Here is a 22,618-nt window from a genome sequence, read left to right on the forward strand (position 1 = left end):
GAGCAGGCAATGCTCTTAACCTCTGAGCCATCTCTCCAGCCCCTCTTTCCATCGTTTTTATAATTTATATGTTTCTGTATGACTTTGAAGCAAGAATGCCCCGAAATGTCTTCGCTTTTACATTGTGATTATGTTCAGAAATGGGTTTGTTAGCCGAGTCTGCTTAGGGATAGGCTGAAATCTACTTGTATGTGTACAGACTCCCTAAGTAAAATCCACACGCTTCCTTTGTTCAGGAAAAGCAAGCTTTGTTTTGGAAATAACTCCCATGCTTTTCCTGTTTCCTGCAGCTAAGGATGTTTCTCCCCTCTTCTGTCTTGAGTGTTGTGATGGCTAATCTTGGAAGTCAAACTGGCTACAAGTGGCAAACTAGTGAGTCACCTTGTGTCAAGGAGAAGGGGAAGTGCCTCTGGAGATAGCAGGGTCTACTATTGGAGCCAGGGGCAAATGCTATGGAAACGCATCTCTGCTGATTCAGAAAAGGGTTTTCAGATGAAAGGCAGGGCCTGGAAACATTGTACTGTGTCTTTAAGCACAGTATAATCCTATGGGAGGTGCTCTTGTCATTCAGACCTCACTAGCCAATCAGATTCTCTAGTTGACCTGTCAGTCAGAAATTGTGCCTGGTCCTTCCGGCCCCAATTCCAAGCTTTGAAGAGAAGCTGGCACCGGTGGTTTTGTGTGCTGTGCTAAGAGTGTTGCTGCAGGCAGCTGAGCAGACGGCATGGGAAAGCTGGAAAGCCACGACACGGTGAGCTTGGGGCTATCCCCAGACTGGGAGGAGCTGCTAGTTGAGCCACGGGAGCCAGTGTGGTTCATCCTCCTCTGGCTGTGTGGTAGCCAGTGATCGTATGCAGAGTTCAGCATATTCCTGCCTGGGTCTGCATCATCCAGCGTGCTTCTGTTGGTCCTTAATACTCCGGCGTGGTCTGAGTGGTCCTGCATGTTCTTTGTATTTCCTGGGCCGACTGGCAGTCTCTGAGCAACTTCACTCTCCTGACTGCGTCTGTGCAGAGCCTTGGGAGAGGGACTGTGCTTTGAAATATCCTTGTTGATATCACCTTGAAATGCCGGCGCCCTTAGTGCTTGTATTGGCTCTGTAACACAGATTTGCCAAGGTTGGAGAGCCGTGGTGCCTCTATTGTCTTCCAGAAGTTCTGCACTTTTAACATTTAACATTTAGGTTTAGGATCCATCTAAGAGTTAATTCTGTGGAGCTTGTAAATAGTATCTCCTGTATAGAGTAGCACTCCGCTGCTACTGTGATGTAGAAGAGTAGAATTGACGGCATAAGGACTTACCAGTTCTTAGGAAACACTAAGTCACAAAGTAGAAAGCAGGTAAGGGTGAGCTGCAGCCCAAATATTCCAAAGCAGAGTGGTATGCTAACCGCATGTGTTAGAGATTAGAATAAGATGTAAATGTTTGTTCTCCAGGATCAACCAGCTACATTCCCAAAGCCAAGGAGACAACCCTGTTTTACAACCAGCAGAAGTACCCACCCCTCTATTTAAAAACCACCCTCTTAATGCTGCTCAAGCGACCATTCCAGGGTCACAACCCCATTAAGTCCTGGTGTGCCATAAAAGTATAGTAATTCTAGAACATTGGCATTTCTAGTCTTTTTGAAAAGTGATTTGGAGTCAAGGTCTCCGACTCTGATTGAAGTGTATTTGAACCCTGTCCGTAGCCCCACAAAGCCCTTGTTGTCCTCTTGACTAAACACTAAACCTTGGATTGCATGTCTGCAGCACCACAGCGTTCTAAAATTCCCAGTTTGAGCCACATAGTGGACTGTCCATTGCAGAACAGGGAAAGGATTTGCGTGTGGAGTACTGGCTCCTCCATTCAGACCAGAAGAGGAGGAACACTGCCGGGAGAAAACAGATTAGATAATAGCTAGGTCACGGACTGGAGCTGAAGGCAGTGAGCTGCAGGGCTCTCCATTACAAAGGACTGAGGGGGCATGGTGAGTGACTTTCTCTGTAATTTCCCTGCAGGTATTAATTCCTTCCATGTGAATGAAGACAGTCAGAATTGGTGGGTGTACAATTTAGGGAGGGTCGCTTGAACTCCAGTTAGCAAAGCTGTGCAGATATGTACACTCTTGGTTGACACGGTTAAGTCAGCTGAGATGTTTGAGAAACAGGAGTTGAATGTAACTCCCTGTGTTAGATTACAGCACTCAGTGGCTAACATTTTACGTGGAAGCTGAGCAACCTCTTCCATTGCCGGTCTGTGCCCACTCTTTCACAACTGACCTGTGGGCATACTGCACCTAGTCTGCCAATATAGTCTCTTATTAATGGCATTCTCTCTATCAGGGAAGGGCCTACTCTATATCATAGTCACTATGGATAAGGGTTCTTCCTACTATTTTTATCATTTTAAAACATCAATTATTGGTATTATTTTTAACATTCATTTTATTTAAATGCATTGCTGCTTTATTTATTCAATGTTTCCAAGTTAAATAATTTCATTCTATTTTTTCTTAAGTGCTGTTTATTTATTTATATATTTATATCAGTTTAGAGCAGGGTTTTTCAACCTTGAGGGTCACAGCTCCCTTTGGGGGATCAAATGACCCTATCACAGGACTAGTCTAAGCCCATCAGAAATTACAGATATTTATATTATAATTCATAACAGTAGCAAAAATATAGTTATGAAGTAGGAGTGAACTTTTTATAATTTTATAGGTGGGGGGGTCACCACATCATCAGGAACTATATTAAAGGGCCACAGCATTAGGAAGATTGAGAACAATTGGTTTATATTAGTGTCTCCTATAGCTCAGGCTTACGTCATACTATGTAACTGAGAATTGCTTTGAACACCTAATCCTGCCTCTGCTACCCAGTGCTGGAAAGACAGTCCAGCAACTCCTTCCAAGCTGGACCTCGATTGGCCTGTGTGAAGGAGAAAGAGATCAGTGAATGAATATCCTCCAACTTCTGTAGACTTTATTGTGAATTTACAAGTGAACTGGGACCTGTGTAAGAATTGAGTTCATTGACCAACTGTAAAGCCAGTGTATTCACAACAGAAAAAGGATGGGCAAGAAGGAGGGTAGAAGCTTTCCTGTTGTGATGGTAGTTGACATTAGCAATGAGTAGTGAGGCAATCAACTTTAGATGTTCCACAAATGTGCTGACTGGCCATTTGGTGGACCCGCAGACCATGCATACAAGAATCTATATAAAGAATTGAACTTACCATTAAACCTAATTACTGTAGTTACAGTAATTCAAGTAAAGTGGAGCTGGATAAAATGGTGTAGCCCTGTCTATCATGACTGTATTTTCCAGGTTTAAGATGTATACTCCGAGAAAAATGATGTGAGTGAAAGACCCTCACCCATTTGGGTGCAGGCCCAAGAGGGAGAAGCCCCACGACTCAATTAACCAGTCCAGCAGATGCAAGAAGCAATAGGCTTTATTAATGATAGCACCACCAGGTATCTCTAGTCTCCAAAGAGGTAGAGTACCCCGAACAGCGATTCCAGCAAGTTACTTGTATACATATAGAAGACATTCTCACTCATGCACAAACATATGCCAAAAAATAGTAACAAATTTGTTTTCAAAAGTGCTTGTGACTTATAAAGCAATTAGAGTAAAACAGGTTGCTTTAGGTGTCCACTGATTCTTTAAAAATCTGTTATCTTGCATTTTGTTTTAAAATGTTTTTATTTCCTCACTCAGATTGCAGACTTACAGGCAATCATCAATCAGGCGGAGCAAAATGGTGTCTAAGTGATCCTAACAGACATCCTTTTCTTTACTATAAGATAATGAGATTTTTTTTTTAGTATTCAAAATTATTTTCTATGAAATTAAGGCGTGAGAAGGTTTTAAGTGAATCTCTCCAATTTTGGTGCAACAGCCCTCCTCACCCAAACCATTTTCTGTTATTGGTAAAGGAGAGAGAACTGAAATCAGTGCTGGTCAGTGATTTCTTAGAGTTTGATTTTGTTAGAATCTTGTAGTTTTTTTATTTAAAGGAGCATAATATATCTTTGTGTCTTTGTTTTCAGTGCTACCCACCACCTATGTTGTTGATTTTATTCATTGTTATCTAAGTATATTGTTTATTTTCTGGAAAATAATGGTCTCACCAATTTTGTATTCAGATTTCTCATGTTATGAGTTCCTTGAGTTTTTGTTGGTTTGGGAAGATTCTGTGGAGAGACAGTTTTAGTTTTCTCTTGTTTATCTTAGATGTTTGCCTCTTTCCATTTCCTGGCATATCTATCTTCATGTTTGTGTTTTTGCTGCTTAAGTGATTGATATGATTAGTACATTGCCTTTGGGTCTTTAAAACCTTGTATATTATTGTCTCTTTCTTCTAATTAGCCTCAGCTCTCAGCATGGCATAGCTTAGAGTGATCTGAGACAGTACCAATTGAGGGTGTGCCTAGATCAGAATGTCTGATTAAGGTGTCTGAGAGAGATTGTGTTGATTTTTGATTGATATAGGAAGGCTCTTCCACTGAGTGGGCAATATCTCTGAGGAAGCAGTCTTAGGATGGATAGGAGAGCTAGCTGAGCACAAGACAGTGACAAAACAAGAGGGAAAGCCAGAAAACAATGGTTCCACATATTTTGCCTTTAGTTATTAACTTGAGTTTCTATTCTAAGCTCTCATAAGGAGGAATTGTAAAGTAGGTTTAACAACCAAATAAATACGTTCATTATCTGAGTTGCTTTGGATTGCATACTTTAATAACAGCAACAGGGAAGAAAGTTGGAAAAAAATGGGACTCAAAGGGGATTTTGTTGCTGCAAAGGAACTTGGAATATTGACTCTTATAAGAAAGCTGAAGATATCAGAAAACTGGACAAAGAGCTGTTCTTGTAGGGCCTAGAAGATGGGAATGTTGAGAGTAATGGCAGACAGTGGAGGCCAAGGTCATAGGATTTTAGTGGGCAATAGGCTCTGTAGGGAACCACGGAGTTGGCCTGACCTAACTGCCTCGAGAGACCTGTGTCATAGGATTTTCAGGTTAAAGTCCATGGTCCCTGGGTCACAATATACCTCCCAGTTCCCAACATACTGTTGAATTCCCTCAGGCAGTGAAGCATTCAGGCTGATTTGTGTTCTTTGTTTGATCCCTTAGTAGTCAAGGAATCATGAATGCTTAACAGGACAATCAAACTTAGACATTAATCTTGTATATGCTGTATAGCTTGCAAACTTCATTATATCCCGGTTTAGTCAGAGGTCGCTTGGTCATTTCCCCACTACCTAGACCCGTAATAATTATATAGAAATTGTATTACTTATATAATACTGCATATCCAATAGCTTAGGCTTCTTATTAAGTAACTTTTACATCTTAAATTAACCCATTTTTATTAATCTGTGTATCGCCACATGTCCGTGGCATACCAGTAAGGTTCCATTCAGCATCTGTCTCCTTCAGTGGCTACATGGCATCTCCCTGACTCTGCCTTTTCTCCTCTATCTCTGCTTAGAATTCCTACCTTGTTCCATTCTGTGCTGCCATAGGCCCAAAGCAGTTTCTTTATTAACCAATGGGAATAAAACATATTCACAGCATACAGAGGGGAATCACACATCACCTCCCATTTTCTGTCTAAATAAAAAGGAAGGTTTTAACTTTGATATAGCAAGATTACATATAACAAAACAATTATCAAGCAAGAATTATAGTTACAATATTTAGTCTATTTACATTTGGCAAGTTAAGGAAAATACTCTATCATCTATTCTATCTTTGTGAATCTGAAGTTTTATATCTAATCTATCTTTTATAATTATAACTGTCTTTCTTCAACTCCATCAAAGACTCCAGAAGGAGATATATAACCTAAGGAATTATAAGCACTTCCAAAACTCTAGAATTGACAGAGACATCTTGCTGCCTGGACAGTCACCCAAAGTTCTCTACCATTGGGGCATCCATCTTCAGCCTACAGGCCTATAGTATCTGGCAGACTTTTCCACAAAGCGGAAAATTTCAAAGACAGTTCCACCTATATTGGCAGTTTCTCAGTTACCTTTTTTCTATGTCCTGCAGAATGTTTAGCAGACTCTTTCATGAAGCAGAAACTGTCTCACCTTCTTTAGGCAACTTTAACAGTCATTTTTTGTAGGTCCTGCATGTCTAGTTTATACAACATATCATCGAGCAATCCAGGCAAGAGCATGGCTAGCCTTGTCACATTGAAGGCAAATTCCACAATGAGTTTCTTCAATGCCCATCAAGTTCTCTGAAATAATTGGTGCTGCCAGAAGGAGACATATCTCATTGTCATGAAAAGGCCTAAGTTTTTAAAACATTTAAAATGCCATATTCTGTATGTCTTTGAAAGATTTGAAGAATACCTATGCATATGAAATATATCTCTGTACATCTAGAAGCCTAACTAACATGACTATAAGTTTAACTATTATAAATGACCATTAATTTGTATTTCTTAACTATACATTGCACCTTTAAATGAACTGAACAAACATAATACCTTAAACAAGAGCAGGGATTCATTTAACAAAATTGACCTTAAATTTGTATCAATGGACCAACATCTATACAAATGCAAGTATTATCTCTATATCATTTCCCCTTTAAATGTAAACAAACATTTATAAGCAATATTTGGGAATTTTGGAGTAGTTCTCTCCAAACTGATTTTTTTTTGGGTGAAATATTTTTGAGGGTTCATGGAGACCTATCAGGGGATCTTGGTCCATTAAACCACCTTATTCTGAAAGGAATCCACAGGTTCTCATCCTCTGTGGAAACCAAAGCAGAATCTCTTTTTCCAAAGCAACAAATCCTTAGACCCAAATTTTGAGGTAAAGATACCTCTAAAATATATATGTTGGTTTGGCTTAGCAGCTCATACAATGGAATGTCTCTCTGTACTCAGTTCATTAACAGTCAAAAAAACTCAAAGAAAACACAATAATACACATAATGTAGACTCTGTGTATTTCCCATCTTTACATAACTTATTTTTCTTTACTCCTATAATCTTTAATTCTCTTCTCTCTCCCAAGCTTACAGACATTTATACACTGTGACCCATTTACAGGTTTTTTTTTTAATCTGAATCTGGTTTTTTTTTTTTGCATATTTGTAATTATTTTCTGACCAGAAGCACTTTTTTTTTTTTTTAAAGAATGTTAAGCAGGCATGGCTGGGACCAACTTCTTAGCCCTGCTTGCTTGCTCTACTTAGTCCAACATGGCAGAGGTATGTTTACTGCCAGCTCTGCAAGCCATTCTCTCTGCCCCAGCTCCAGGGACATGGTGTGTCTATGTCTCTATTAAGCAATTTGTAACATGCTGCACACAGACCCCATTTCAGTGCGGTACCTCCCAAAAGAGTCAGAGCTATTTGTGCTAGCACAAACAAGGAAGCCCTTCCCTAAAGAAGCTGTGCATCCTTTGTTGCCAATGCTGAGTCAGGAAGACCTCTCTTATAGGAGCTGTGGCAGTTTGCCAGCTAACAAAACCCATCTGGAAAATATGTGGCTACCAAGAGGTCCTGCTTAACTCTGTTCTTTTATGTCTAGATTCTTTTAAACTCTCTCGAGTTTTATGTTGATGTAGGTTGCCTCATTTTGGCTTCATTTTGTTGATGGAGGCTGTTCGCTTGTTTCCTGGCTGCCCAGAAATAATCACACTAACTATATTGATTATAGTACTGCCTGGCCAATGGCTTTGGCTTCTTATTAAGTAACACTTACATCTTAAATTAACCCATTTCTATAAATCTGTGTATTGCCACATGGCTGTGGCCTACTGATAAGGTTCTATCTGGCATCTGTCTCCTTTGGCAGCTACATGGTGTCTCCCTGACTCTCCTTTCTTTTCACCTCTATCTTTGCTTGGAATTTCCACCTTGCTCTATTATGTATTGCTGTAAGCCCAAAGCAGTTTTTTGTATTAACCAGTGGGAATAAAACATATTCACAGTTTACAGAGGGGAATACCACATCATCCTGGAAATCGATACAACTGTATCAATCCTAGAAATTGCCATTATCTTCTGTTTTTGATAAATAAAAAGTCTGATTGTCCTCAATCAAACAGTCATAGCCTTGTCTTGCTGTAGCCTTTCCAGCCCAAGTCTGGCTTCATTCTTTGTGGCCCCATCAGGTGTTCTTAGCTTGGTACATAAGCACAGGTGCTTAGAAGACTTCATGAAAAATTTAGAGATTATTTGTGTGATATTTTTGTCCTAATATTTCTTGTTCTAAGACAGTGCATAGACAGAATTACAAAGGAATAAACTGATTTTCTATACAAAATACTGCTTCTATTGGATGGTTATTACTGATGACTCATTCAGGTCTACAGTGAAAAAGGCAAGAAGAAAGAGATAACAAGTGTTGCTGCAAGTTTCTCTCCCATCTGCCAGCTCCCAAATAACCATTCAGAGGCTTATATTAATTATAAATATTTGACTTAGACTCAGACTATTACTGGCTAGCTCTTACATTTAAATTAACCCATATTTTTTTTTCTTTTTTTGGATTTTCAAGACAGGGTTTCTCCGTAGCTTTTGGTTCCTGTCCTGGAACTAGCTCTTGTAGACTAGGCTGGCCTCGAACTCACAGAGATCCTCCTGCCTCTGCCTCCCGAGTGCTGGGATTAAAGGTGTGTGCCACCACCTCCCGGCTAACTCATATTTTGTATATATCTGCTTTGCTACTTAATTCATGACTTATCACCTCACATCTTGTTCCCCTTGCGGCTCTTGGAGTCTCCTTGACTTCACCTTCTTTCTCTCTGTTTCTGTTTAGATTTCCCAGCTAGCTATATTCTGCCCTGCCATAGGCCAAAACAGCTTTATTCATCAATCAATAAAAGCAACACATATTCACACATAGAAGGACATCCCACATCAGAAAAGTCTGTTTTGTTAAGAAAAACAATACTAGTTAGTTTCAGATGGCAGTCTAGTGGTGAAAAGGTGCAGAGATTATCAAGGATTTTAGAACGATTAAAGGGAAGAGTCTGGCTGTACATTTGAAGCCTAGGAACATGCTCCAAGTGTAAGACTGCATCTAGCTAAGCCCTTAATTCTTGGAAGGAGTACACAAAGTAATTCCTTGTCCCGGGAGCAACATCATACAGAACTTGCAGCAAATTTGGTCCAAACTTGGTGGGGTTCATCAAATCTTGGCAGGATCACCTATGTCATACTGATTCAGAAAACAAGAACTATGCAAAATGTAAAGGCCATGAATTCTTTTTCTGTGATCAGGTCATCACTATTTTCCCATCTATGTTTGGCAGAGACGGAGCCCCAATGAAGAAGAGATTGTTAGAGTTCATTACATGAAGTGGTGGATATGAAGCAGGGTCACATTTCAGACCACAGGATGTTGAGATACCCAAGCTATGAGACATCTGCCATGGAGAACTGCATAGGGTGTCGAAGTAGCAAGAATGAGATACATCAGAGGTTGCAGGGTGTTGTGTGGTATTTTGATCATATTTTGATTAAAAAAAAAAGCATGGTTGAAGTCAGAGAACAGAGCTAGCTATTTACTGACCAAAAAATACCATAGAGGTTTGGAGGACTATGGATAGATAGGAGACAAGAAGTAGTAAGGTTGGGCTGAGAGAGGATCTTGGCCTTTTTTTGGATAGAGGAACGGAAGAGGAAGAAGTCACTGGTGGTTTCTCCACTGTTTCTCTGATCTTTGATATCTGACTCCAAATTTTATTGATAAAGATTAATTAATGTTTTATCTGCCCCCCTAAAAGATACACTTAATAAACAGAAAGGAGTAATTAAGACCCCTAGATATAGATTGCACAGTAGTTTATTAACTTTAACTTTTTAGTGCTAATGAAAAGGCAATGGCAGCTGTGGAGAAAGTTAAAAGTTATAACCTTTCATTTTCTATTTAGACAAAAGGGGAAATGTTGTGGAGCATTAATTGAAGGTGTGTTACATCCATTTATGCTGTGGAATATTTGTTTAATGATACAAGAGTGTGTTGCATCCTTTTCTGTTTCATTTTTAAACTCTGTTAAGCTGTGTTACTTTGCCTGCCTAAAACGCCTGAATGGTCTAATAAAGATCTAAATGGCCAATAGCTAGGTGGGAGAGGGATAGGTTGGGATGCCAGACAGAGAGAATAAATAAAAGGAGAAAGAGAGAAGGATTGAGGACCAAGAAGAGAAAGAGGAGAATATCAGGGACCAGCCACCCAGCTTCACAGTTAGCCACAGAGTAAGAAGTAAAGAAAGGTATATAGAATAAAGATAAAAGCCCAAAGGCAAAAGGTAGACAGAATAATTTAAATTAAGAAAATCTGACTAGAACCAAGCTAAGGCTGGGCATTCATAGGTAAGAATAATCCTCCATGTGATTTATTTGGGAGCTGGATGGTAGAGCTATCTTAGCATGAATGAGACAGTGACTAGGTAAGAGAGAAAGCCAGGAAACACTCGTTGTCCATGGGTTTTCGCCTTCAACTATTAGCTTGATTTTCTATCCTAAACTCTGAAAATGATGAAGTCAAATTACCCCACTCATTGTCTGAGCTGCTTTTGGTTAGAGGATTTAATGAGAGCAACATAAATGCAAGTTAGAACGAAATATGGAAAGTCAAAAGTAATATTGTTGCTAGGCAGAACCTGAGAATGATGTCTCTTGAAGGAGTGTAGAAGATATCTAGACTTTAGGTGGCAAAAAATATAGAAAGTAGTGCACAGAAATAACTTGGCTGTTCTTGTAGGACCAGGAAAATGGAAATGTTGAGAAGAATGCCAGGAAGTAGAGATTGAGATCATAGGATTTCAATGGGAAATGGTAGACTCCATAACAGATTAAGTTATGTGTTTTTTTGTGTGGTATTTTGACTTCAAAATCTTTTTTGTCTGCCTATGACCTGGAAATTTAGTAATGCACAATTAAAAAATAATGGGTTGATTCCTTAAATGAAATATTGGATCTGTTGGATGCTTATTAATGATAATTCCTTCAGGTCTACGGTAAAAGGAAAACAAGTGGGGCTGAAATAAATGAAAATGAAAAGGTAGTTTCAGGTGGCAGCCAATTACTGGAACAAGCAGGGATTTTCAAGGAGTTTATTACTTCTTACTCTGTGGCTTTGCTATGTAGCTGAGTGGCTGGCCCATACTTTTCTTGGTCATCCTTCCTTTTTTCCTCCAAGATTTCTCCTATTTATTCTCTCTGCCTTCCGGTCCTTCTTATTCTTTCCTACCTAGTGACTGACTGTTCATTAGGCCAAACAGATATTTTAGACCAGCCCAGTATCACAGCTTCACAGAATTAAACAAATGCCACATAAAAAAAATGCAACACATATTTGTATCATTGAAACAATTGTTTCACAACATAAATTAATATAATACATCTTACAATAATATTCCACAACAGTCAGGGTTGCATTTTGATACCACAAGATATTGAGATGCCTAAACTATAAGACATCTTCTATGGAGAACTAGCTGAATATAGGGAGTAGAAGTAACCAGAGAGATGTATAAGAAGATGCAGGGATAGGGCCATCTAAGCCCGTTGAAACTGAAGCCCTGTGCATCTGAAACAGACCTATAGGATTTGATGTTTGTCCTGCTATGCTTCAGTCCTGCCTTGGTTCAGTCTTCCCTCACTATGTCTCCATTTCTCTATTTTGGAGTGTGAGTGGTATTCTGTACCATTGTTTATTGGAAAGATGTAACTTGTTTTCTGATTTTTACAAGATGATATTTGCTATGGGACAATGGTCTTGTACCTTGTAAAGATTTGTCACTTGTATTGACTTAATAAAATGCTGATTGACCAGTAACCAGGCAGGAAGGATAGGTGGGGTGACCAGAACAGGAGAATTCTGGGAAGAGGAAAGGCTCAGTTTACAGTCATCACCCATATGCAGAGGAAACAAGATGAGAATGCCTCACTGATAAAAGGTACCAAGCCATGTGGCTAACACAGACAAGGTTTATGTACTAATGTAAGATGTAAGAATTAGTTAATAATAAGCCTGAGCTAATAGGCCAACCAGTTTATAATTAATGTAGACCTCTGTGTGTTTCTTTGGGACTGAATGACTGTGGGACCTGGCGGGACAGAAACCTCTGTCAACAAGTCACTGTCAAGTGATTGTCTTGAGCATCAGAAGAGACTTTGAACATTTGAACAGTATAGGGGCTATTGCAGAATATGAATATCATTGAAGTGACTAAATTAATTTTCTTCATGGATGACCATGAGCCTATAGTGACACAGGTCAGAATGTAATTGATTGAATGAAAAACCTCCCAGATAAAATGTGTTTTAACACGTGCCTCTTCTTGGTAAATTTCATTTGATTGCTTGTGAAACCACTAGTAGGAGGAGCCTTTCTGGATGAAATCTCTCATTGGGGATGTGATATGATGTAGTAAAAAGGGCCGCTTGTTTGTTTCCAGCTGCTCAGCCCCAAAATAATCACACAGAAACTCTATTAATTAAATCATGGCTTGGCCCATTAGCTCTAGCTTCTTATTGGCTAACTCTTACATTTTAATTTAACCCATTTCTATTAATATGTGTACCGCTATGTGGCTGTGGCTTACTGGGTAAAGTTCCCAACATCCGTCTCTGGCAGGGTTACATGACTTCTCTCTGACTCCACCTTATTCCTCCCACCATTCACTTTAGTTTTCCCTGCCTACCTAAATCCTTTCCTATAGCTCTGCTGTAGGCCCAAAGCAGTTCCTTTATTAAGCAATGATAATCATAGCATACAAGCGGGAATCCCACATCACCTCCCCTTTTCTTTAAATGAAAAGGAAGGTTTTAATTTTAACATAGTAAAATTACATATAACAAAACAGGTATCAAGCAAGAACTACAGTTACAATATTTACATCTACTTTATCTTTTTTATAACTAAGGAAAACTATAAATTCTTCAACTCCATCAAAGACCTCAGAAGGATATAATATTACCTAAGTAAACAGGAGATGCATTGTAAGCAACTTCCAAAACTCTAGAAATGACAGAGACATCTTGCTGCCTGGACAGTCACCCAAAGTTCTGTAATGTTGGGGCTTCCATATTCAGCCCACAGGCCCATAGTATCCAGAAGACTTTTTCACGAAGTAGGAAATTTGAAGACCTGTTCTGCCTTGCAATGGAAAAGTCCATCAGTTGCTTTCTTCTGTGTCCTGCAGAATGTCTGGCAGACTCTTTCATGAATAAGGAACCCCAAAGAAACATCTCACCTTTAGCCAAGTTCAGCAGTCATTTCTTTGTGGGTCCTGCATGTCCAGTTCATCAAGCAGTCCATGCAAGAACAGTTTCTTGCTCAAATGGCTAACAAACTCCGTAAGGAGCCTCTTCAATGCCCATCTTCCTCTTGAAGTAGATTGGTGCCGCCAGGAGCAGATGTGTCTCTTTGTCATGAAGAGTCTTAGGCTCTTAAAACATTTTAAATGCCATATTCTGAAAGTCTCTGAAAGATTTGAAGAATCCCTATCTCTCTGAAATACATTTCTGTACATCTAGAAAATCTAACTAACATGACTACAAGCTTGACTATTACTATTATAGATGACTATTTACCTATATTTTAATTATACATTACATTTTTAAATGAGCTGCACAAATACAAAACCTTAATCAAGAGCAGAAATGCATATAATAAAATTGACCTTAAATTCATATCAATAAACCAAGATCCATACCAATGCAAATCTCTATAGCATACACTCCTTTAAATGTAAACAAACATTTATGAACAGTATTTGGGAATGTGGGCATAGTTCTCTCCAAACTGATTTCTGCTTTTTATTTGGCAAAGTAATTTTTGGGGGGTGTTCACAGCAACCTTTTGGGTGGTCTTAGTTCATTAAACCACATTAGTCTGGAAGGATTCCACAGGTTATCATCCTCTGTGGAAACAAAAGAAGAACCTCTTTTCCAAAGTAACAAATCCTTAGACCCAAATTCTAAAGACATGATACCTTTAAAGTATATATATATTGGTTACTTAGCTCCTTTATAGTAAAAAAATTCAAAGAAAACACAATAATATACATAATCCAGTCACTCTGTATATAGTCCATTTTACGTGGCTTATTTGGTTTTATTCTATTACTTTTTAATATTTATTTTATTATATTTACTCCTTTAATTAATGCTGTACTCTGTCTCTTTAAAGACTTAGTTTCATCTTTTTATAAACCATTTACTTCTTTTTATAACTCTCTATACTCTTTTTCTTCTGTCTCCTAAGCCTATGTACATTTTTTAAACACACTATGCCCCATTTAGAGGTCTTTTATGCATGAATCTGTCCTATTGTGTATCTGTAATTCTTTACTGTTCAGGAGTGCTTCTTAAAACACTAAGCACTTCTTATGAACTTAAGCTGTGCCATTGGTAGAGCAAATACAGCCTGCCTGCTTGCTCCACCCAGTCTGACATGGCAGAAGCATGTTTGTTGCCTCCGAGAGCCATGTACATTGCGCCATTTTCAGACACACAGGGGGTCTAAGTTGCCATTAGCAATCTGTTCACAGACCCCATAGCCAATCCTCCAGAAAGAGTCAGAGTTTGTGCTGGCAGCACCACCCAGAAAGCCGGCATTTCAAAATGGTGCAGCATTTTTCTGCTACCTCTAAATCAGGAAAACCTCTCTTAAGGGAGCCGCAGTATGTCACCAGTAAGCAAAGCCCATTTGGGGACATAAATGCGACTAAACTTCATTTTTTAGTGTCTAGAATTCCTTTCCAATCTCTCTAAGATTTTAAGTGAACTTTAGTTGGCCACATGGGCACCAGTTTGTTGTGGGAAGCCACTTGTTAGTTCCCAGCTGTTCAGCCCCAAAATAATCACACAGAAACTGTATTAATTAAATCACTGCTTAGCCCATTAGCTCTGGCTTCTTATTGGCTAACTCTTACATATTAATTTAATCCATTTTTATTATTCTGTGTATTGCCATGTGGCTGTGGCTTCCCATGTAAAGTTTCCAGCTTCTGTCTCTGGTGGGGCTACATGACTTCTCTGATTCCGCCTTCTTCCTCCCAGCATTCAGTTTAGTTTTTCCCACCTACCCAAGTCCTGTCCTATAGCTCTGCTATAGTCCCAAAGCAGTTCCTTCATTAACCAATCATAATCACAGCATACAGAGGGGAAAACCACAATAAGCATTTCTATAGTCTCAACCCATTTCCTGCTCTTTGTGCCTACTGTGTTGTGGTTGAAACTAATCAGGCAGCTTTCTTCTTTTGCTGTTATGACTTCCCCACCATTGCTGTAAGAAATCTTACAGCTTGTGATTACCCGCCTACTGGGACGTGGCCTCTTATACTATAAATGCGGATGCAGAGCCTGCATCTGCCCCTTTTTTTCTTTACTTCCCTGGCTGCTCTTTCAGATTGCTGGGTTGCTGCATCCGATCTCTGTTCTCCGTTCAAGCAGAGAATTCTGATTTGTGAGTTTACCCCTAAATAAATATCTATTTCTCAATTCTGAGGTAGTGTTAGATTTATTTTAAGCCTCCATTCCACACACCATCATAAACTCTATCACTAAATCACATAAGATTCAGTAGAATTAACTGCTATTTGGTGCTAAGGTGGTTTGGTAGCCTACTGTTTTCATTTTTGTTTGTTTATTTTTGAAGACAAGATTTGTCTGTGTAGACGTAGCTGTCCTGAAAGTAGCTCTATATATCAGGCTAGCTTTAAACTCAGAGATCCTCTGACTCTGATTTCCAAGTGCTGGGATTAAAGGTGAGTCAGTATTCTTGGCTTTTTTGTTTTTAAATTGTTGTATGATGGTTTTGTTCCTATCAAACATATGTTGTTGTACTGAGCTTCACCTATATCTTGGATTTCAAAATTTGACAGAGGGTATCTCATTGTGTTTCCCAGGATGGCATGTGTTCATGAAATTAATATTGCCTGTTCCTTCTGAGTCATTGGATTGTAGGTACACAACCTTCTTCCTGCCTGTTTTTGTTTGTTTTGAATTTTTATTTTAAAAAGAGTATTTTACCTGTATGCATGGATATGCACCATGTGAGTACCTGGTCCTTACATTGATCAAAAGATGGTACTAGAAACCCTGAACTTGGAATAATGGATAGTTATGATGCCCCATGTAAGTCCTTGAGCCCACCTGTATGCAAGACTAGGAGGACTCTTTTCTCTTGAGCCATCTTTCCTGCTCTGTGTTGATTATTTGTAATGAGCATATTAATTGCTATTGTTTTCATTTGTCCATTTGTAACTTTTTAAACACACAGTGCCTTTAGTAAAATCTTATTTATGTTGCAGTTTAAATTGGGGCACTTCAGGTTTCTGGTAGATGAATAAAGAGTTGAAGTGAATGCATAACGCTTTGTTGAAACGTCAGCGCAAACCTATAAGTTATTTCTGTCTTTTATGTTTGTTTGATTATTTTTTCATCTGAAACAGGTATTTAATATGTATTTCTGGCTTTCCTAGAAGTGATTGCATGGACTAGGCTGATATTCAACTTAGAGGCAGATAGATATACCTGCCTCTGCCTTCTGAGTGCAAGGATTAGAGGCATGATTCAGTGCATCCAGTTTTTTCCAGTTTTTTCATCTCATTTTTTTGTAGTTAGGGATTAATCATTCATACAATTACTCTTATCTGTACTCTGTACTCTTGATCTGTTTATGTATCTTTCATTGTTGGTTAGTAGGCATTTCTCTTGCAAGGTGATATCCCATTCAAAGGGTTCAGAAATGACAGAGGTGAACCTCCTACTCAGTTTATTTCTAAAGTGACTTGGTGATTAAATTATGATGTCTATGTCATGGAATAAGTATGAGGAGCACTAGAATTATATGACTATACTGTCAAAGAAGTATATATTTACAGTGTTGTAAAACTCATGCTTTCTGTTGTACACATATATGGGATATTTTAGAATGCAGTGACCTATGATGATGTACATGTCGACTTCACCTGGGAAGAATGGGCTTTGCTGGATCCTTCCCAGAAGAGTCTCTACAAAGATGTAATGCTGGAGACCTACAGAAACCTCACTACTATAGGTAAGACTGAACTATCTTTCAGGTTTAAAATAAGGGGACAACTGTTCATTGGTTAATGGTGCTCTTTTGTAATATGATTGAGAAAGAAGAATGGGTAAATAAGTCAGGCATGGTTTTAAGGTTTGCTTCAAGTGGTAACTAAATTTTTTACAAGTTTTAATATATAACATACATTTTTCTGGCACTATATTTTAGGATACAGTTGGGAAGACCACAATATTGAAGAACTTTGTCAAAGTTCTAGAAGACATGAAAGGTAATTTTCATGGATAAGCTGATACAAATGTACCTCTGAAGAATTTGTAATGTATCCTATATGTTTTAAACAAAAACAACAGTGTAAATAATAAAGTACATTGATGATTATTAAATTCTCACAAAGTTATATACCTTAATTTCAGATAGGTAGGCTGCATTTGCAAGTCATTCTTTTAAGAAAGAAGTCAAGGAAACAATGTTTTAACCTATATTACCATTTGAATCATAATACAATGAGAGCTATACTGTAAAATTGTCAATCCATTTATTTTATATTATTCATATTATAAAAGATATACATGTTAAAAGATGATAAGTATATCTAAAACTCTCTAATACACTATTAGTCTATAGAAAGGGTCGTTTAACCTATATACTTGTTCAGTTTAGTGAGGAGGCAGTTAGAGTCACGAATCAAGGGGCAACTGTTGTGGAGAAGCCTTAATCCAGATACCACAAATCTATGAGGACAGAAAGTCAAACTGTGTGAACTCTATGTGGAAACCTTATATTTGTTATTCTTCCTTTACTAGGTATATCTTATGCTACTCTGTATATAAGCCACATGAGCATAGGGATGTGAAAAGATATAACATACCTCTCCCTCAGAACAAATAGAAGATATGTAGCAGTCCCCATGTTGAGTATACTTGTTGAATTTGATGTACAAGTATAAAAGTAATTGGTTTTCTAGTCTTCTTGTTAAGATATCAACAAACTCACATTTCAGAAAAGCACCATGAGTACTAGGACTGTGTAAATATTTCTGTTTGCCCTGGTTCACTTAGCAAATGTAGTATCACTCACAGTATAGGAAACTTTATGAATGCAATAAGAGTGGTAAAGCTCTGAGTTTTTTCAGTTCTCTTCAAATACATGAAAATTCTTGTGCAGAGAAAAAGATTCTGTAAATGTGAACCATGTAACAAAGACTGTTATCAGTTCTCTTCAAAGATGAAAAGCAAGCCTTAATGAAGGGGAAAAACAAGATTATAAACATATAATTCCTTAACATATAATTCCTCTTTAAAATAGTACTAAATTGTAAAATTAATTTATACAGATAAAATAGTCAACAATGTATTAAATGTAGTAATGCTTTCACATGTACCATTATCATTGTAGGCATGAAAAAAGTCAAACTAGAGAGAAAACTTCTGTATATACTCAATGTGTTAAAGCCTTTGCAAATGACAGTCATCTTCACAGTGATGAAAAAACAGATGCTAGATTAAAACCCTATGAAGAAAATGAGTGTGGTAAAGCCTTTTCACATCACAGTCATCTTCTAATGCATAAAAGAACTTACACTGGAGAGAAACCCTATGAATGTAATCAGTGTGGTAAAGCCTTTGTTTATCAGAGTTATCTACAAATTCATGAAAGAAGCCATACTGGAGAGAAACCCTATGAATGTAATCAGTGTGGTAAAGCCTTTGCACAGCAAAGTAATCTTCAACGTCATGAAAGAACCCATACTGGAGAGAAGCCCTATGAATGTAATCAGTGTGGTAAAGCCTTTGCACGTCATAGTCATCTACAAAGGCATGAAAGAAGCCATACTGGAGAGAAACCCTATAAATGTAATCAGTGTGGTAAAGCCTTTGCACGTCATAGTTTTCTACAAAGTCATGAAAAAAGCCATACTGGAGAGAAGCCCTATGAATGTAATCAATGTTGTAAAACTTTTGCTCAACACAGTAATCTTCAAAGGCATCAAAGACTACATACTGGAGAGAAACCCTATGTATGTAATCAGTGTGGTAAGGCCTATGCACAACACATTAATCTTCAAAGTCATGAAAGAAGCCATACTGGAGAGAAACCCTATAAATGTAATCAGTGTGGTAAAGCCTTTGCACAGCACAGTTATCTACAAATTCATGAAAGAAGCCATACTGGAGAGAAACCCTATAAATGTAATCAGTGTGGTAAAGCCTTTGTTTTTCAGAGCTATCTACAAATGCATGAAAGAAGCCATACTGGAGAGAAACCCTATAAATGTAATCAGTGTGGTAAAGGCTTTGCACAGCACAGTTATCTACAAATTCATGAAAGAAGCCATACTGGAGAGAAACCCTATAAATGTAATCAGTGTGGTAAAGCCTTTGCACAGCACAGTTATCTACAAATTCATGAAAGAAGCCATACTGGAGAGAAACCATATGAGTGTAATCAGTGTGGTAAAGCCTTTGCTTATCACAGTTCTCTAAAAATGCATGAAAGAAACCATACTGGAGAGAAACCCTATAAATGTAATCAGTGTGGTAAAGCCTTTGTTTATCACAGTTATCTACAAATGCATGAAAGAAGCCATACTGGAGAGAAACCCTATAAATGTAATCAGTGTGGTAAAGCCTTTGCACTTCATAGTAATCTACAAAGGCATGAAAGAAACCATACTGGAGAGAAACCATATGAGTGTAATCAGTGTGGTAAAGCCTTTGCACAGCACTGTTCTCTAAAAATGCATGAAAGAAACCATACTGGAGAGAAACCCTATAAATGTAATCAGTGTGGTAAAGCCTTTGTTTATCACAGTTATCTACAAATTCATGAAAGAAGCCATACTGGAGAGAAACCCTATAAATGTAATCAGTGTGGTAAAGCCTTTGCACTTCATAGTCATCTACAAAGGCATGAAAGAACCCATACTAGAAAGAAACATTATGAATGTAATTAGTGTGGTAAAGCCTTTGTTTATCATAGTCATCTTCAAAGACATGAACTAACACATGCTGGAGAGAAACCCTATGAATGTAATGAGTGTGGTAAAGCCTTTTCACTTCACAGTACTCTTCAAATGCATAAAAGATCACACACTGGAGATAAACTCTATGAATGTAATCAGTGTGGTAAAACCTTTGCATATATGAATAATCTAAATCATGAGAAAAAATTCATACTGCAGAGAAACCCTATAAATGTAGCCAGTGTGATAAAGTTTTGTACTTTATATAAGAGTAAAACTTTTTGTTGCAACAATCTGTTAAAATCTTTGCATATTGCAATAGACATTGACAACCTGAAAAAGATACTGAGGACTTCTTATTATAAAGTATTTGGTAAGATTTTTAGCCAAAACACTTATAATCAGCTACACAATGATTTGGGATTCCCCTCTGTATTCTGTGAATGTATTTTGTTACCTTGTTTAATAAAGAAGCTGCTTTGGGTCTCTGGCAGGGCAGAATAGAGCAAGGCAGGAATTCCAAGCAGAGATAGAGGAGAAAAGAAAGTGAAGTCAGACTCCATGTATCTGCTGAAGGAGACAGATGCCCTGGAACCTTACTGGTAAATCACAAGTCTTGTGGTAAAATACAAAATAATAGGGATGGGTTAATTTAAGATGTCAGAGTTAGTTAATAAGAATCCTGAGCTAAGGCTAAGCAGTGTTTTAATTAGTATAGTTTCTGTGTGATTATTTCGGTTCTGGGCAGCCAGGAATGAACAAGAGTCCTCCGCCTACAACACAAGACTATTTCTTCTGTAGAAATAAATTTGACAGTGTTAACAATCTTTTCAAGCATTATGATGTCCTTTTTATACTGTTTATACTTACAAACTCATGGTAAAATGAATTTATGAAGCTCTATGTGTAGGGTAAATGGGCCAGCCAAAGAAACACATCCTGACCCTGAAACCAGAGCCAGTGAAATACATAATTTTTGACTCTGAAACTGGAGCCAGAGAAATACATCCTGACTCTAAAACCAAGATAAAGAAACACACTTTATTCCTGAATCCAGAGCCAATGAAAGAAACGCCTGACCCTGAAACCAGACTCAAAAGGTTATAAGGGGCCAGTGAAAGAACACAGTTTGGCCCTGAAACTAAAGAAACATACTCTACCCTTGACTGACTGAGCACAAAACCAGCTAATCCCTAAACTTGAGCTCTACCAACCCCTGAGCATGAAATCCAGCCTATCTCTGCATTGTTCAAAATCAGGGATTGACATCTAACTAATTCCCACCCTGAGACTCTTCTCCCTGGGAAAACTCTGCCCCTAAGAATTCCTATATAAGTTCTGTACCTGTTCAGTTGGCATCTGCCCATTTCTGCCCTGGCAGAGGCAGCCCCTCTCCTGGATTCTTCCGTTCCAAATGATTTTCTTGAATGAGTTTTGGGTGAAGACCTTTCACCGGAGTGATAAGAAACTCTGTAGTGGATTGGAACAGAGAAGCTTTGGTCACCTCTGCTGGCAAATTTCCCTTAAAGGAGCAGAGCAGAAGTAGCAACTCTTCACCAGAGACTGCAACATTTCTGCAAAAGTTTCCCATCAACTCCAGTGAAGCAGAGAAGTAACAATTTGGGCTGAAGCTGAGAAAAAAAATTAACATCTCTGTTAGGAAACTCCCTAGTGGGGTGGAACAGAGAAGCATTGGACACCTCTGCTAGGAAACTCCCTTAGGGAAGTGGAACAGAACAGCAATAGACGTCTCTGCTTTGAAGCTCTCTTAGCAGAGTGAAGCAGGTCCTAGCTGTGATGGCTCTCTTGGAGAGGAGCAGCCATTGCTACATCCTGCAGGGAGAACATCTCCCACTGGAACACAGCCTCGGGTATAGCCGGACTTCCCAATAGTCAGTATATGTCAGGGACCATCTTTGACAAGTATACCACTTACCTGGGTAGGGGCATAGGGATTAGAAAAATAAGAGGATGAAGACAAAGTGAAAATAATAAAACAGAAGCATAAGATAGTACCGGGAGGGAGTTCCAGTGAATACTGTAAATCTGCCTGCATTTAATTTTCCATATACATTTCTACCCCAATACAGCAGGGGGAGAAGACAAAAGGCTGCTTTAACATGATGCAAAGGACAGCTAGAACAGTTACTTGCTTCAATACTTTGAGCCGTCAAGTCCTTAATTATTGAGAAAACATTCTGTTATTCAGGCAGTGAATCCTAAAGGCAGTGATTTCCTAGGTCAAATCTCTTAATTCAAATGAAAGAGCAGAAGGATGTTTGAATTCTCTCACCTTTGCTCAAGGGGGAGTAGGCATATCTGTATGGGCCCTTTTAAAGTCCAAAAGGCAAAACATCCACACCTTAGGTCAGGGTGTGTAGCCATACCTGTTAACAACTTTGAGCAACCTCAAACTCTGACCTCCAGGAAAGGTGGAAATAGGTTCAAGGTTTTGGACCTCCACAAGGATACCTTTTCTCTTGATAGCTGTGGGTATCCAGTACACTTTCCCTTCTTGGCTGTAGGTATGGCCTGACTTCTAACAGTCAGGGTACCTTCCCTCCACAGCTTCAGTTCTAGACAGACTTCTCAACAGTCAGGATTCCTTTCTCCTCATAGCTGTAGTTGT

General features: G+C 38.5%; 1 protein-coding gene across 1 annotated transcript; it reads left to right on the forward strand.

Annotated features, from left to right (window-relative positions):
• The first annotated feature begins 639 nt into the window (after positions 1-639).
• On the forward strand, positions 640-20,524 carry LOC121442021 (zinc finger protein 431-like). Its single transcript, XM_041643455.1, has 4 exons — positions 640-751; positions 16,913-17,039; positions 17,235-17,295; positions 18,423-20,524. The coding sequence occupies exons 1-4, from the start codon at positions 725-727 to the stop codon at positions 19,978-19,980; spliced, it is 1,773 nt and encodes a 590-aa protein (XP_041499389.1). The 5' UTR covers positions 640-724; the 3' UTR covers positions 19,981-20,524.
• Positions 20,525-22,618: the final 2,094 nt, after the last annotated feature.

The sequence above is a fragment of the Microtus oregoni genome, unplaced genomic scaffold (assembly GCF_018167655.1).
Source record: "Microtus oregoni isolate MIOR12 unplaced genomic scaffold, Mior012 000086F_ref0000336, whole genome shotgun sequence".
Taxonomy (NCBI): domain Eukaryota; kingdom Metazoa; phylum Chordata; class Mammalia; order Rodentia; family Cricetidae; genus Microtus; species Microtus oregoni.